The sequence below is a fragment of the Phasianus colchicus genome, chromosome 1 (assembly GCF_987193195.1).
Source record: "Phasianus colchicus chromosome 1, bPhaCol1.hap1.1, whole genome shotgun sequence".
Lineage (NCBI taxonomy): Eukaryota > Metazoa > Chordata > Aves > Galliformes > Phasianidae > Phasianus > Phasianus colchicus.
In genome coordinates this window covers 174,416,045-174,429,607 of record NC_143436.1, presented here as the reverse complement: position 1 = coordinate 174,429,607, position 13,563 = coordinate 174,416,045, and the positions used below count along the sequence as shown (strand labels likewise).

At 34.3% G+C, this 13,563-nt stretch overlaps 1 protein-coding gene across 5 annotated transcripts in view; it reads left to right on the top strand.

Annotated features, from left to right (window-relative positions):
- NBEA (neurobeachin) overlaps positions 1-13,563 on the top strand; it is a 472,765-nt gene that overhangs the window by 221,230 nt on the left and 237,972 nt on the right. For all 5 annotated transcript variants that reach the window (XM_090133132.1, XM_090133143.1, XM_090133133.1 and 2 more), the window contains one exon: positions 8,767-8,831. In XM_090133132.1, the coding sequence (XP_089989258.1) occupies positions 8,767-8,831 (65 nt within the window). The remainder of the gene's footprint in view (positions 1-8,766; positions 8,832-13,563) is intronic.

Sequence of the window (13,563 nt, the reverse complement as noted above, 5' to 3'; positions counted from 1 at the left end):
AATGCTGTCACTTGTAGTTCTAGAATCTATTCAGATTTCTGACCAATTTCAGGATTTAATAGTTTTCAATGCAACATTCGTTCTATTGATTTCTCCTCCCACTGCATTAGAAATTTGATTGAGATCATACTTCAGGAGCCTTCAAAGGAAATATCAAAACTAGAGTAAGAATAATCTGCTTCTGAAAGACAATGTTGAGGCAAAATGTTTCTTGTAGATGCTATCCATTGTAAATTGGCTCTTACTAGAAAAATTCTTTGGGGGAGGGGAGAGAAAGCATTTCTTAGTTAAGTATATTCTTTAATTAAAATCTGTTAGGAGATTTTCAAGTAAATGATAGCACACAGTCCTTTTCTTATAATTACACAGTATGCAGATTCTGTACATAGTTTGCTTTTATGAAAAAATATCCAACTGAAAGTCTCTTAAAGAAAGCAAACCATATCAAGAGTATATCCATAACTTGAAAACTCCAGTATATAATTAATGGGTAAACTGGGCTTCAACTAAGCTTTTCAAGCTTTATGTAACAGTGTGATCCTCATTTATGAGTTGTGTCTGTTCACATGGTTTAGTCTTTAACCTGGGAAGTCAGAAGCTGCTTGGGTTGAATCCAGTCTGTCTCTCCATATGACTGGCAGATATTCAGTACATACTTAATCAGAAAAGATCTTTGGAGGATCTTCTCCCATGCAGCACAGCCCATAAAACATTTTCCAGCAGTTTGATGCATGTTAAACATATTGGTTGTATGCTACATTACAGCCAACACAACAATAAAGTGACAAAGTGGGGTGAAGTGTGGAGGGAGGGCAATGAGAGCTTTAGCTGTTGCTGTAATTGTCAAGGAAAAAAAAAAAAAAAAAAAAAAAAAAAGGTGATAAGTTTAATTCTTATTAATATAGGCAAGACCCATCAACCAGGCACTGAAGAGATTTCAGTACCAAAAGCTGTAGCAGATCTACATGTGCATCCTGCCTCATGGGATGGTATATCTCTTGGACTTCAGAGACTGTCAGCTGCCTGACACAGAAACCAAGGAGCAAAATCAATCCTTTCCCGATCGCTAGGGCAATCAGGATTAACTTTTGTTTAATAAGTGATAACTCTTATCTGTGTTTGCTATTTGTCTTTTTTACACTAGCATTGGTAGGAAAATTAACGAGAAGTTAAATAGTAATTGCTTCTCTTAAATCTAAAGAACAGTGAACCTGAAGCTTAATCTACTTAGGATGTGTGGAGTGCAACTTGAAATTAAGGCTGGTTATGCAAATTCCTATGGAGGTGTATTTGTTTTTCCTACTATGAAAAAAAAAAAAATGGACTGTTTCATTTTTTGGCCATCTTTACCCATTTGTCCTGGTGGATTATTCACTGTCTGTAGTTTTACCAGTGCAACTAGAAGGAGAACAACATCTCATATTGTATCACTGCAAAAACCTGAATTGAAATTTGCTGTAGAAGGGAAGAATGTCTATGTGCATCTCTATACATAGAAATACAGACAGACAGAAATTCAGCTTTGTTCCAGTATATCTTGAAAAACAGGGGAAAAAAAAAAAAAAAAAAAAAAAAGTAAAAAAAAAAATTAGGAAGTTTTGGATCTGTTACACTGCTTTTGTTCTGCATCTTCCTCTCTGCTTATCCTATTTTGTACCAGTGACATTTGTAAGACTGTGTTGCTGAAACATCGGAAAAGTATTCAGACTTTTGCTTCCTGGTTTAGTAGGTTAAGCTGAGGTTCTTATCCAAAACCCACCAGAACTATTCAAAGACAAGTTTTCAGGATTGCTAATCTGGGACCACAAAGGAGTGAGAAAACATTACCCATGTCATCATGGCAGAAAGCTCTAAATTCAGATCTCTGCATCTAGTGGAATCATACTCAGTGGCTGCTGTTTCAGTATTCAGCTTGGTCTTCTGTCTTGCCTGACACACACTGCTGGAGGAACCGTATGTTCTCCATACGTGGTTTCATGTTCCTGTTTGCTTCTTTACACCATTACACACAGTGGTAGAAACAGTCACATCAGTTATAGACCAAAATTAAAAGTAGCTCTGGATGAAATAGTTTTAATTTGTTGTATCTAGAATAGCCTTAAAAGCAACAACTCCTAGCAAGTGGCTAACATATCTTGTCTCCCAAAGGCTTCAGTCCTTTAAATATTTGAGCATATGATTAATTTCATCTGATAACATAAATTAACTAATTATAATTTATTTGATTACTTTGGGTATATGCTTAGATGTTTGCAGGATTGATTACAAGTACTTAGATTGCTCTGAAAGTAATGTCTCCTATTTATTTCCATGGAAACTACAACAGAGCACAATAACACTATTTGATAGAACATATTCTGAACTACAAAACACTATTTTTCAACATAGTCACCACCATTTGCTATGCATTTTCAGCAGCGATGTATCTACCAGTCTGCACACTGTGTTCATAGAAATCTGCAACAGTGGAGGTGACCCGCTGTCACTACTGCTGAAACGTGCCACCCACCGCCTCAGTGTGCTCACATCCGTTTTGGTCTCCACAAATGTTCAGCAAGCACCAAGACATGTCAGTGGGTGTCATTTTTTTCTCAAGGAAGAATTCAGTGACACAGCTTTGCTCCACATTCAATCTGACATTGACCTTTCTATCAGATTGTCCCTTTGCTGCCATTTGTCACACGGCAACAAAAGGTAATGGATTTTGGTGGGAAGGTTCAACCTCTGCTACCGTACCACCAACATCTGCCTCTGACATAGTGGACTGGCATCATAAAATAGGAGGCATTACTTTCAAAGCAGCCCTCATACATAATGAAGGCTATCTGAAAAGAATCAGGACAATCATTAATTTCTTTAAGTAAATGTAAAGATAAAACAAAGGAATTATGGCATTTGGTGGGAGAGAAATCAAGGTAATAGAAAAAAAAAAAAAAAGAAAAGAAAAAAAGAAAAAGGCAGAGATTTTACACATGGTACAAAGTATAGAAAGATTTCTAAAAATAGCCATAGCCAGGCATGTAACTTCAAAGTGACAGTTTCTAACTATTTACTGCAAACTCAAATCTAAAATCAATTACAACACTTAGCTAAAGTTGGTACTTACTGTCATTATATAAATGTCCAGTGAGAAAGAAAAATTATTACTATGTCATTGTCCAATCTCAAAAATGGCACAATTTGAACGTGTATTTATATTCAAGTGTTGACTTGGGGCTCTTCATAATCCAGAACACGGCCTACATAAAATATGTCAACGTACATATTGAATGTAATTTCCAAAATCAGAAATGAATTCTAAGTAATACAATGGAATCTTTGTATCTTTGGTACAGAAAATAAAAAACTTATTTATCATTTATATTTTCTTTTGATCCAGAAGTTAAATGATTTTTGTTTTTTGCTTAATGTTTCTCACTTGCTTCGTAGATTCTGGAAGTTATTCAAAAGATGAACATCTTGCATTGTCTTTTTAAGCTAAAGGAGTGTCAAATAATTTTCCTGTATTAATTTGTTGTCCATGTGTGGAATGTCTTCCAACCCAATCTTGGTCTTCATGACCATCTGCTTCTGATAATCTAACATTCAAGTGGAAACCATTCTTTCCATCTTGAAAGGAAATCTTACTTGACTATTCTGTGAGGTGCCTCTCCAGATCCCAGTACACCCAGAAAGCTAATTCTGTGTTTTGCCTTCAGTAACAAACAGAATCTCTTCTTATTATTATTTACATCTGAATGATCACAAAACTTCTGTTAATTTCTCTAGCCCATCCTCATCAGAATATTTTTTGTAACAAAACATTTAAACGTACATTTATTACACATCAGTGAGATGCTGATCTGAACCTCTTCTGGATAGATGGTAAAACAGGCTGAATCAGAAAATTTTAAGAATTACTTTCTTCATTTTCCCATACATCTTGGCGTCTTCCCCTGACTATCAAGTTATCTACAATTTATATGGATCTTAGGTATATAAGAGGAAAACAGCTAGAAAGTCAGAAAGCATCAGCTGGTATTTCTTAAAGGTCTGAGAGAGAAGTACAAGAACTTATTATAGGTGAATATCACCAGATACAGTTCGTTGGGTGTCTTTTTGTATGGAGGCAAACTAAGGAGCAGTTTTCTGTAAATCAAAAAGTCTTCTATTTATTGAAGTTTTGGAAAACTTCAGATTCATAGAACCATAGAATCACTGGCTTAGGTTGCAGGGGCCTTAAAGCCCACCCAGCCCCAACCCCATGTCATGGGCAGTGCCTACCAGCAGATCAGGCTGCCCAGGGCCCCATCCAACCTAGCCTTGAGCGCCTCCAAGGATGAGGCACCCACAGCCTCTCTGGGCAGCTGTGCCAGTGTCTCACTGGCTCTGAGTAATGGATTTCTTCCTAACATCCAACCTACATCTCCCCTCTTTCAGATTAAACCCAATCCCCCATGTTCTATCAGATTAATTATCTGCCTTTAATATCAGTGCCTGGACTGGGTTTTAGCACAATTAGCCAAACACTAACATAAATTGTTAATAATCTTTAAATGTCTTAAAGGAAGATATATTTTTCCAGTTATGAAATAAACTCTAAAAACTTTGGATGTGTGTATTTTCTAACACATAAATATACATCTGCTTTGGGATATAGGCAGAATTTCTACACAGCAGTTAAGGTTATTACTGTAACATCTGAATAAATTTGGTCATTTCTCTAGTATTGTTTGGAGAATGTAAATGTTTTTTTGTGCTAGAGGTTTTTTTTCTCTTTTCTTCTAAGGTACCAATGAAATGTTCCTCTGGGAAAATTTGACTTAATTTTCAAGATAAATTGAGTGATTACCACAAGTGATTTGAAGGGCAGTAGGTCTGTGTATACTCAAGAAAAAAAGAAAGATTACTATACATTACTCCAAGTCAAGAAAATAAAAGGAAAATGAGTCTTCTGAAGGAGAAGTCTAAAACATTCTATAATTTTTTTCTCATTTTTAAAGTCATATTCACATAAATTGTATTGTGAAAGTTCCATATTCCTTTTTTTTTCTGAGATTTGGCCTGAAGCCCAGTGGATTCCAATATTCAATGATTTGCCTTCCAGAGGGATGTTCATCAGTCATTCTGTATCTTTCTTATTGTGGGAAATAGTCATTTTTAAAAAGATGACCATCATAAAATCCTAAAATTGATTCCAAATTTACTTGAAAGAGTAGACTAAAAATACATATTTTTTTTTAATAATCTATTAGCAGTATTTATGTTAGTAAGGGAGAAGATTATGGGCAATAAAATTCCTAGATCTTAACTCTTAGTTCTCTTTTTCATTCCAAATAATAATAGAAAGTTTTCGGTCTCCAATATCTTTAGCTCAATTCTTCCAGCAGTGGGAAGGACAGTCTTATGATCTTAAAACTGCACAAGCTACTCTAAACTTTATGGGGCTATATCTGGGAATCAATCAGCTTTTCTGCTCATACATACTTTTAATGGGCATATTTTTTCTGCAATAAAGAAACATTTCCTTCAGTCTTGTAATGTTTCCTCTGAACATTTCTTGCTTGGATGACATAAAGTGAGTTATTTGTGACTTTAGGAGGCAACTTCTACATGGAGTTCAAACTCAAGGTAAATTACATTCATGTTGTGAATTGCAAACACATTTTTTAAAAATTTCCACTTCAGCGCTCTGATAGAAGGTAGCCCTTCTACAGCTCAATACAAAACTTTTCTCCAAACATACAACTGTTCAGAGATCAATAGAGAAGATTCTTCAAAGAGAATCAATATAACTAAATTGTCAAAAAGTAGCAATGGAAATTCATTAATTGAAGAACTGAGATATCAAGTGGGTTATTGATATCTTAGACTAGAACATTTAATAAATATTCAGTGTGACAAAAAGACAAAAAAAAGTACTGTGATTATTTAAGTGCATCAAGAAGTGAAAATTCCAAAGAAGTTGAAACTGATTGAGAGTATCGATCCTGTAGGATGATTATTACATTGGACATCTGTGTAGTCAGTAATTGTAGTTTGTGCAGAAACATGCAAAATTGGAAGAGATTTTAGACTTTTTTGAAGAAATTGGAAACAGTGAGATATAGATTTTTAAAACTCTGAGAATCATTATTTATTTTTATGAATTTATTCATTAAATCATGTGTCAGATTCATCATTTGATTTTCATTATTATTAAAAGAATAATAATTTTGTAAAGTAAATTTCTAATATTATGAGTCAAAAAAGTGATTGCAAGCAGAGGCTGATTTGGAAAGGAGGATTATATAAACTGAAAAATTGGTTCTTTTTGGTGTAGTGGGGATTTCAAAGCTTTAAAGAAATAGGATGAGGAAAAAACATTCAAAAGTAAAAATAGTAAGAATACCAGAAAATAAGGAAATCTCAGTTTCAAAGAAGCTTGAATTTTAAGTAGTAGGTACACTGTGTTATGGTTTGTTGTCTAGAAGTTTGAACTTTTTAGTGTCATCCCAGTATTTTTTTCATCTCTTCTCATCCTATACATGGATATTTTTTGTAACTGTATTCATCCTGAAACTTCTATCAGGAAATATGTACAGGCACTTTCTGGATGCAGTGATGTTTTTAGAATCATAAAATCATAGAATCCTTAGAATTGGAGAAGACATTTAAAGGCCATCTTGTCCAACAGTGAACCAGGAAACTTCAGTATCAGAGGAAGGGAGGAGTCCAAGCTCCTCCTGATGGATAGGAGTTATCAATATTCTAATCACTTAGGACATTTTTGAGATCTTCAGTATATGTTTGCATAATATAAAATATTTAGAATGTAACCACAGCGGACAGTATTTTAATTAAATGTCTTGTAGCATATGAAGACAATAATTGGATTTTTTTTTTTCATTTGACACTATTTAAGCATATAGCTTCAAGTCTTTATTTTCATACTTAAAGTGCATGCAGTGATCTGAACTGGTGTTGCAAAAGCAACTTTAAGTTTCTTAGCATTTCTAGATGTTTTAGTGGATCTTTTGAAAAGAAACTGGTAAAAAGAAAACCAGGTTCCCCACTCAAAAGTAGAAATTCAAATCCCAGGATCATGAATTTGTTAAACTAAATTCTGCTTAAAATTGAGAGGAAATTGTAGTAATAATAATAATAATCCACAAATAATCCCTTATTTGTAGTTTAAAGAGTCTTGGAATATATGTCGAGTTCATAGTGAAGGAATGCATGAAACCATAAATCCTGTATTTTATGGCTGTGTAGTATTATTTCTTCCATGAGTTTCTGGTAGAAATTTGGGCATGTTTCACGCATTTTCAGCATGGATCAATGAGATTTTTCACCTATGGAGACAGAGGGAGAAATTCATTTGCTACTATATACATTTCCCATGACATTTTTGGTACCAGCAGTCCTGTTAGCTGGTTTACATGTCATGCAGTATCTGAGACATTTACACTGAGCAGGAATATGTGACTTGCAAGAAAACCTTCCCCTTTTGCAAATGTAGGTAGGCAGGATAAACAAACATAATAAAATGGCACTAAGTGCCTATGTTCAGGCTGCTGAATCCTTTCCTAGTTGGTTTCTTGAAGTAATTGTTTTATACCAGGGAGACTTAATTTCTTTCAAAAACTGTATCACTAGACTTGCTTTAGTCACTGGTTTTGGAAAAGAACAAAATCAACACCAGTGAACAAAGGAACTGTTACAATGATTTTCTAGATCTCAGTCTAGTGGCTTGAATGCTAGTACTCTGTGTTCCCCAATTACTTGTTCAGTGATGGGCTGAGTATGGTCATTGTATGGATTTTTTAACAGCTTGCTTCTTACAAAACCCATCATGAGTATGAGAATGTTCATTTATTATTTTTTGTTGTTTTGAAATGCTTGACTTGGTAAGGTCTGTGAATTTTCCTGGTATCAGTAAGAAGCACCCTGCTGATTACAGGCTAGTTTTCACAACAGTTATTTGAGAACATTTCATAATTCTGCCCAAAACTATTTCTCCTGCCCATGTCATGTAGCAAGAACTGGGAACTTCTGTCTGATCTTTTTCATCCTGGGAAAAATAAAGGTAATGCAAAGTAGTTCTGTAACTCTAATTCTCTCTGTCCATTATTGTTTATATTAAGGCTCATTTGAAGTACCAAAATCAGTTGACAACATAGAAGTCAAACAGTCTGTTTATGATGCATTGAGTATTTTGTCTTTAATCTAGAGGTATATTAAGTAGAAATTATTATATTTTACTATCAGTGAAATAGCTTAAATCAGTTTCAAGGATTTATATTGTACATCGATGTTAGAAGTATAAGACTTTTAAAATCTGATGCTGTTATTATGACATTATTATTTAATCGATATGGGGAAAAAGACAAAGATTGAAATCAGGGATGGATGGATGGCATGCAGATTGTTCTCTGCCTCACATGAAATGTACAAGATGTAAAAGTGAAACAAACTGAAGAAACTAATGCTTCTGTGCTTTGTTGCATCTAATAGGCAAAATGTATGAATGGAAAAAAAAAGATTTGTGAGAATTTTTTTCTGTGTTTCCAAGTTAAGGAAACTAAATGTTGCTTAAGGATAACACAGAAAAGATTACCAGCTAAAATTTACTAGAAAATTAGAATAAATTTTATGTTTTAAATGATCATATCATTCTTAAGAAGAGCAGCATTAGATTAAGAAGTCCAGCCAAAATTCATATTCCTTAGGAGAGTATCAGGGTCAGCTTCAGAAATGTGGTTTAAAGTACTTGGGTTTTGATCATGTTATATTTTATCTTCTTAGGAATGGCAAAATTCTATTCAGAAGAATGCAGGACTTGCATTTATTGAGCTCATCAATGAAGGAAGGTAATTAATTTTAAAGCTTTTGAAAAAGTAGCCATTTTGCATTTATTCCATTGGGTGATAATACTTCTTCACCATCTGTTCCAAAAACATTGTGAAAAGGCTATATTAATTAAGAGATCTATTGTAAAGGTACTTTATATAGCAAATATTTAATTTAGAAATGTACAAATTCTTAAATTTTCGTTTATTGGCAGAAGGAAGTAGAAACCAAATAAACTGTATAGATGTTTGGATGTATTTGACTTAACCACCATTTTCCTGAGCAGCAAGGTTGTTTTATCCAGACAGTCCAGAGAGCCCAATCTGTAAACCCATCTGCTGCTCCATCTGTTTTAGAAGCACAGCATTTATTGTACAGATGCACATCTTGAGGATTTTATCTATCACTTCATGAGGATTTTATCTAGAATTTCTGGTCTGATTTTAGTCCTGTAAAACACAAGACATCATGTTTGTAAGATCTGCCTTGCTTTTGCAAATTGTTAAGATAGTTTATTATCAATCCTCTAGTACTTTTAATGCTATATGTGTTTTTATCTTCTACGTTTTGTAATGTTTGTCAGTACTTCCAGTCATCCAGCTGGGCAGCAGTGGGGACTCTATGGCCAAGCTGGTAGTGGAATGCCAAAGACAAGTGCAGCCACCTGTGTAATCTGTGTCATGTCTATTGGCCAGTAAATTAAATCCATACAAACATAGATGTCTTTATAAGAGCAGATGAAATATATATAAATGTATACTTCACAGTATGCCCATTTTGTTGTTTTATGTGTTTGTCTTCTACAGATAGTATGTCATTACCAATAGTGAAGTATCAAATCTTTTCTTTGCTATAGGATTTTTTTTTATCTAGCTGGTATTTCAGAGATTAAGCCATGCATTCATTTCAAAAACTGGAAAACATACCCAGTCTTTGGGTGGTGTAATATCTTGGACTCCCTACAGGCACTGAAGTTACGCTACAGTTATAGCAGTTTGAAATGTAGGCTTTTCACTGGAAATTCTTTTTGCTAAAAATGTCCATTTCAGTTTACACCTCAATAGGACTCATCAGAGTGCGTTAAATACTGCACATTATTCACTAAATATTACATAGTGTTAGATTGAATTATTATATTATGTTTCTGGATAATAGTAGAGAATCTAATTTTTGTTTCTCAACCTGCTTAATGAGTCTAGATATTACTGATTGCTCACTTTATAAAATGCTCATTCAAAGCAAATAGCACATCTGCATATTTTTAGCAATTAAGTATTCAGGTATCAGTGGATCATCTTCAAAATGAGATAATATTTAAGAACTGTTACTTAAATGCAATCAAAGGACTGTCTAATCAAACTGCCCTTAGACACATGTTTCTCCATATACTTTTGTCATAAACATGTCTTAGAACAAGTGTGTGCACATTGCTAGAATGCTCCTCTTTGCAATCAGCCCATCCGTTTTTAATTTATCCTTTTGGGGATAAAGATAACAGTCTTTTAACTGGAAATTGTTATAAATATTTATTCTACTTAATAGCTAAACTTGTGAATGCAATTCATCAATCATAGCTAGGGAATGCAATTGTGCAACTGTCAACAATTAACAAGACATAAACAGTTGATGAATGTGCAGCTGAATTAAAGTGCTCCCTAGGATAACCTGAAATTATAAACTGGATCATTTAAAAGAATCTAACAAAGGATCTTTATAATTAAAACAAAGCAGGGTTAATGGGATGTAAAATTGCATATAATCGCTGCGCAATAATGATTGAATTTTAAATTATTAAAAGCAAAATGAAGACTAAGAATAATTTTAAGGACTTTCTGGGTACAGAAAGTATTGTTTCTTGAACAATAAATCAGCAGTTTTGAGCAAGTTTTTCATCTGAAGGTAGAGGGTAAGAATTTTAGAATCTTCAGTTTGATGTCTATCTGTTCATATATGTGCATGCTACAAGGTGATTTTCTGAGCACCTAACTTTTGTTTGTGTGCTAAATCATTTGAATGCCTTTCTGTTTTTCGACTTTATTAGAAATGTTCTGAAACAAAACATTTAAAACTAGCTGTAGTAAAGCATAATCATTTTTTAAAAATCAAGATACTTTTATGTCACCTTAATAAACTGTGTTTTCATTTTAAATCTGGTGTTTCATTAGGTTTGTATCTGTTTTTTCTCATTTTATGCAGTGTTTTCCTAGGAAGGTCTGAATTATGCATATTTGTAGCATCTAGATTATAAACAATCTGATAGAGCTTTGTTTATTAGTCCAGAATTTTTTCTTTGTATGTTTTCTAAAGAAGCCACCTCCAAGTTAGATTTTCTCATTTATAAACTAAAGATATTAGTTGTTTACATTTGATAGTTACAATAAAAATAGGCTACAATACAGATTACTGTGTTTGTGATTACTAAATAGTATAAAAAAGAATTCTGTTATAACAGTTATTACTTTAATTAGAGCTATTAATATAACAGGAGTATCTGACTATAGATTTAAATTAATACTGTCAAGAAAAGAAAATATATTTGCAAACACATTTAATTTCAGAGTGTAGAGTAACATCATTTGTATTGAAAGATTTAGAGCCATGCTGCTTATGATCCTTAACTTTGAGGTTCTTTTTTTTATCAGTCTCATGCTATTAATATGTGATGTTGAGAGTATCACACATGTCAAAAATTTCACTGATAGCAGCTTAATTATTATTCTAGATTTTCATTAGAGTATACACACAAGAAGAGTTCTTAAATTATGAGCTGGATGCATCTGCACTGTTGGCTGTGAAAGAGGACATGGAAAGAGTTTGTTTAACTAGGAATGATGCGGATGGGAGATGACAACCCATGTTTAAGTGGGCTGATGGACAAGATCAAAACAAAAAGGGTGCAGGGTGACAAGAACAAGAGAAAGTTGGAAAAAATACCTCAAGTAAATATGTGAACAACAGCATACAGCCTAAAAACAAGCAGGAGAAATTAAATCCGTATTCAATTACAAAACTGCATCATTTAAATTAAATAGATTTGGTGGGATATCCAACTCTACATTACAGAAATGCTGTGGTGGACACATGTGAGTTTCTCAGGAAAGACAGGCAGAGGGAGCATATCATTCTATGTGAAGGATCATCTCAGATTTATAGAGCTTTTCAATCAGATACATACCAGTCTGATGGGTAACTTGCAGAAATGGACAAGCAGAAAAAATAGTAAAGGTGATAACATGGTGTGAAATTACTTGAAACCACCCATTCAGTGCAAGGGAACCAAAAAAGCCTTTGAGGGAGTATCTGAATCACAAACACTATTTCTCACTGAAGTCTTTAGCCTTCTGGAGATCTGTTGGGAATATAACAAGGTGGGGTGCATGCAGTCAAGAAGATTCTGGAGGATGTTGAATATCATTTCTTCATACAGGATGAACCAACTGAGAGTGACACACAGTTGGATGTGAGAATTGGGTTTGGATGCAGTAATTAACATAACCTTTGCCTGTAGTGACTGAAATAGTGGAGTTCAAGATACCAAGGGAAGTGAGAATGGAGAGCAAATAAAAACGAGTGCAGATTTTAACTTGTTTGGAAAACTGATAGGGAGAATCCCATAGGAGTAAGATTTGGAGGTGAAAGTAGCTCCAGAAAGGTGGCAGGCATTTGCATACAGCATCACACAAGTATAAAAACATGTAATCCTAGTACTCAAGTACAAGAGTATCAAGAGATGGATTTGTCTTGTCAGGAAATATATAATAGAAATGGATACAAAAAGAAATTAAACAGGGAGTAAAAGGTAGGAACCGGATAAAAAGGAGGAATTTAGAATCACTTCTGGGGCTTGTAGGGAATGATGTCAAGAAGGCCAAGTCTCGACTGGAAATGAGACGTGGAGGAAGTATTAAGGACAACAAGAGTTTCTGCTGCTCCATTAGTAGCAAAAATAAGGTGAACAAGCAAAATGTAGCCTGTTACTGAACGGAGTGGATGATTTAGTGACAGATAATGCTGGGATACTCAATGCTTTATTTGCCTCAGCTTTCACCAAACCTCTGTGTTTTTGGAAAGAGTTCAAGGAGGAAAACTATCAGTAATGCGTGAGGATTAGGTCAAGGTTTCTTTGAGAGAAATTGTTCCATGCAAGTTCTTGTTACTTGATGAAATATATTGGATGGTAATGAAAGTCTTGCATGTCCAAAAGATCAAGAAAACTGATGGAGATCAGTGATGCTTTCAGAAAGACAAATGGTGCAACCATACTCAAAGTAGTCAAAAAAAAGGGGAAGAATTATAAGCTTGTCTGATTGTCTTCTGTCCCTTTGAAAATCATACAGCAAGACCTTTTGAAAAAGTTCTGACCATATGAAGGCGAAGGTGACTGAGCAAAGTCAATGTGGGTCTACCAAAGAAAGCTAAATCATCTCTCACCAACCTGTTTGTCTTTTATGATGAAACAAGTAGATTGTAGACAAGGAGGAGAGCAGTAGAAAGCATTTACCTTGGCATCAGCAAGGCTTCCATTCTGTTTCCCACAAAACTCATGTATCATAATTAGAATGCTGCAGTCTAGATGGATGGACAAGTACATATGCAGAAAAATGGCTGTATGATTGGATTCCAAAGGTTGTGGTTAGCTGGTTGTACTTTACCTTGACACCTTTGACAAGTGGAGTATCTCAGGGGTCTATCCTGTCTCAGAGATGGACGTTACAGATCACGATCTGTTATTCTTTCAGATTTAGATTACTC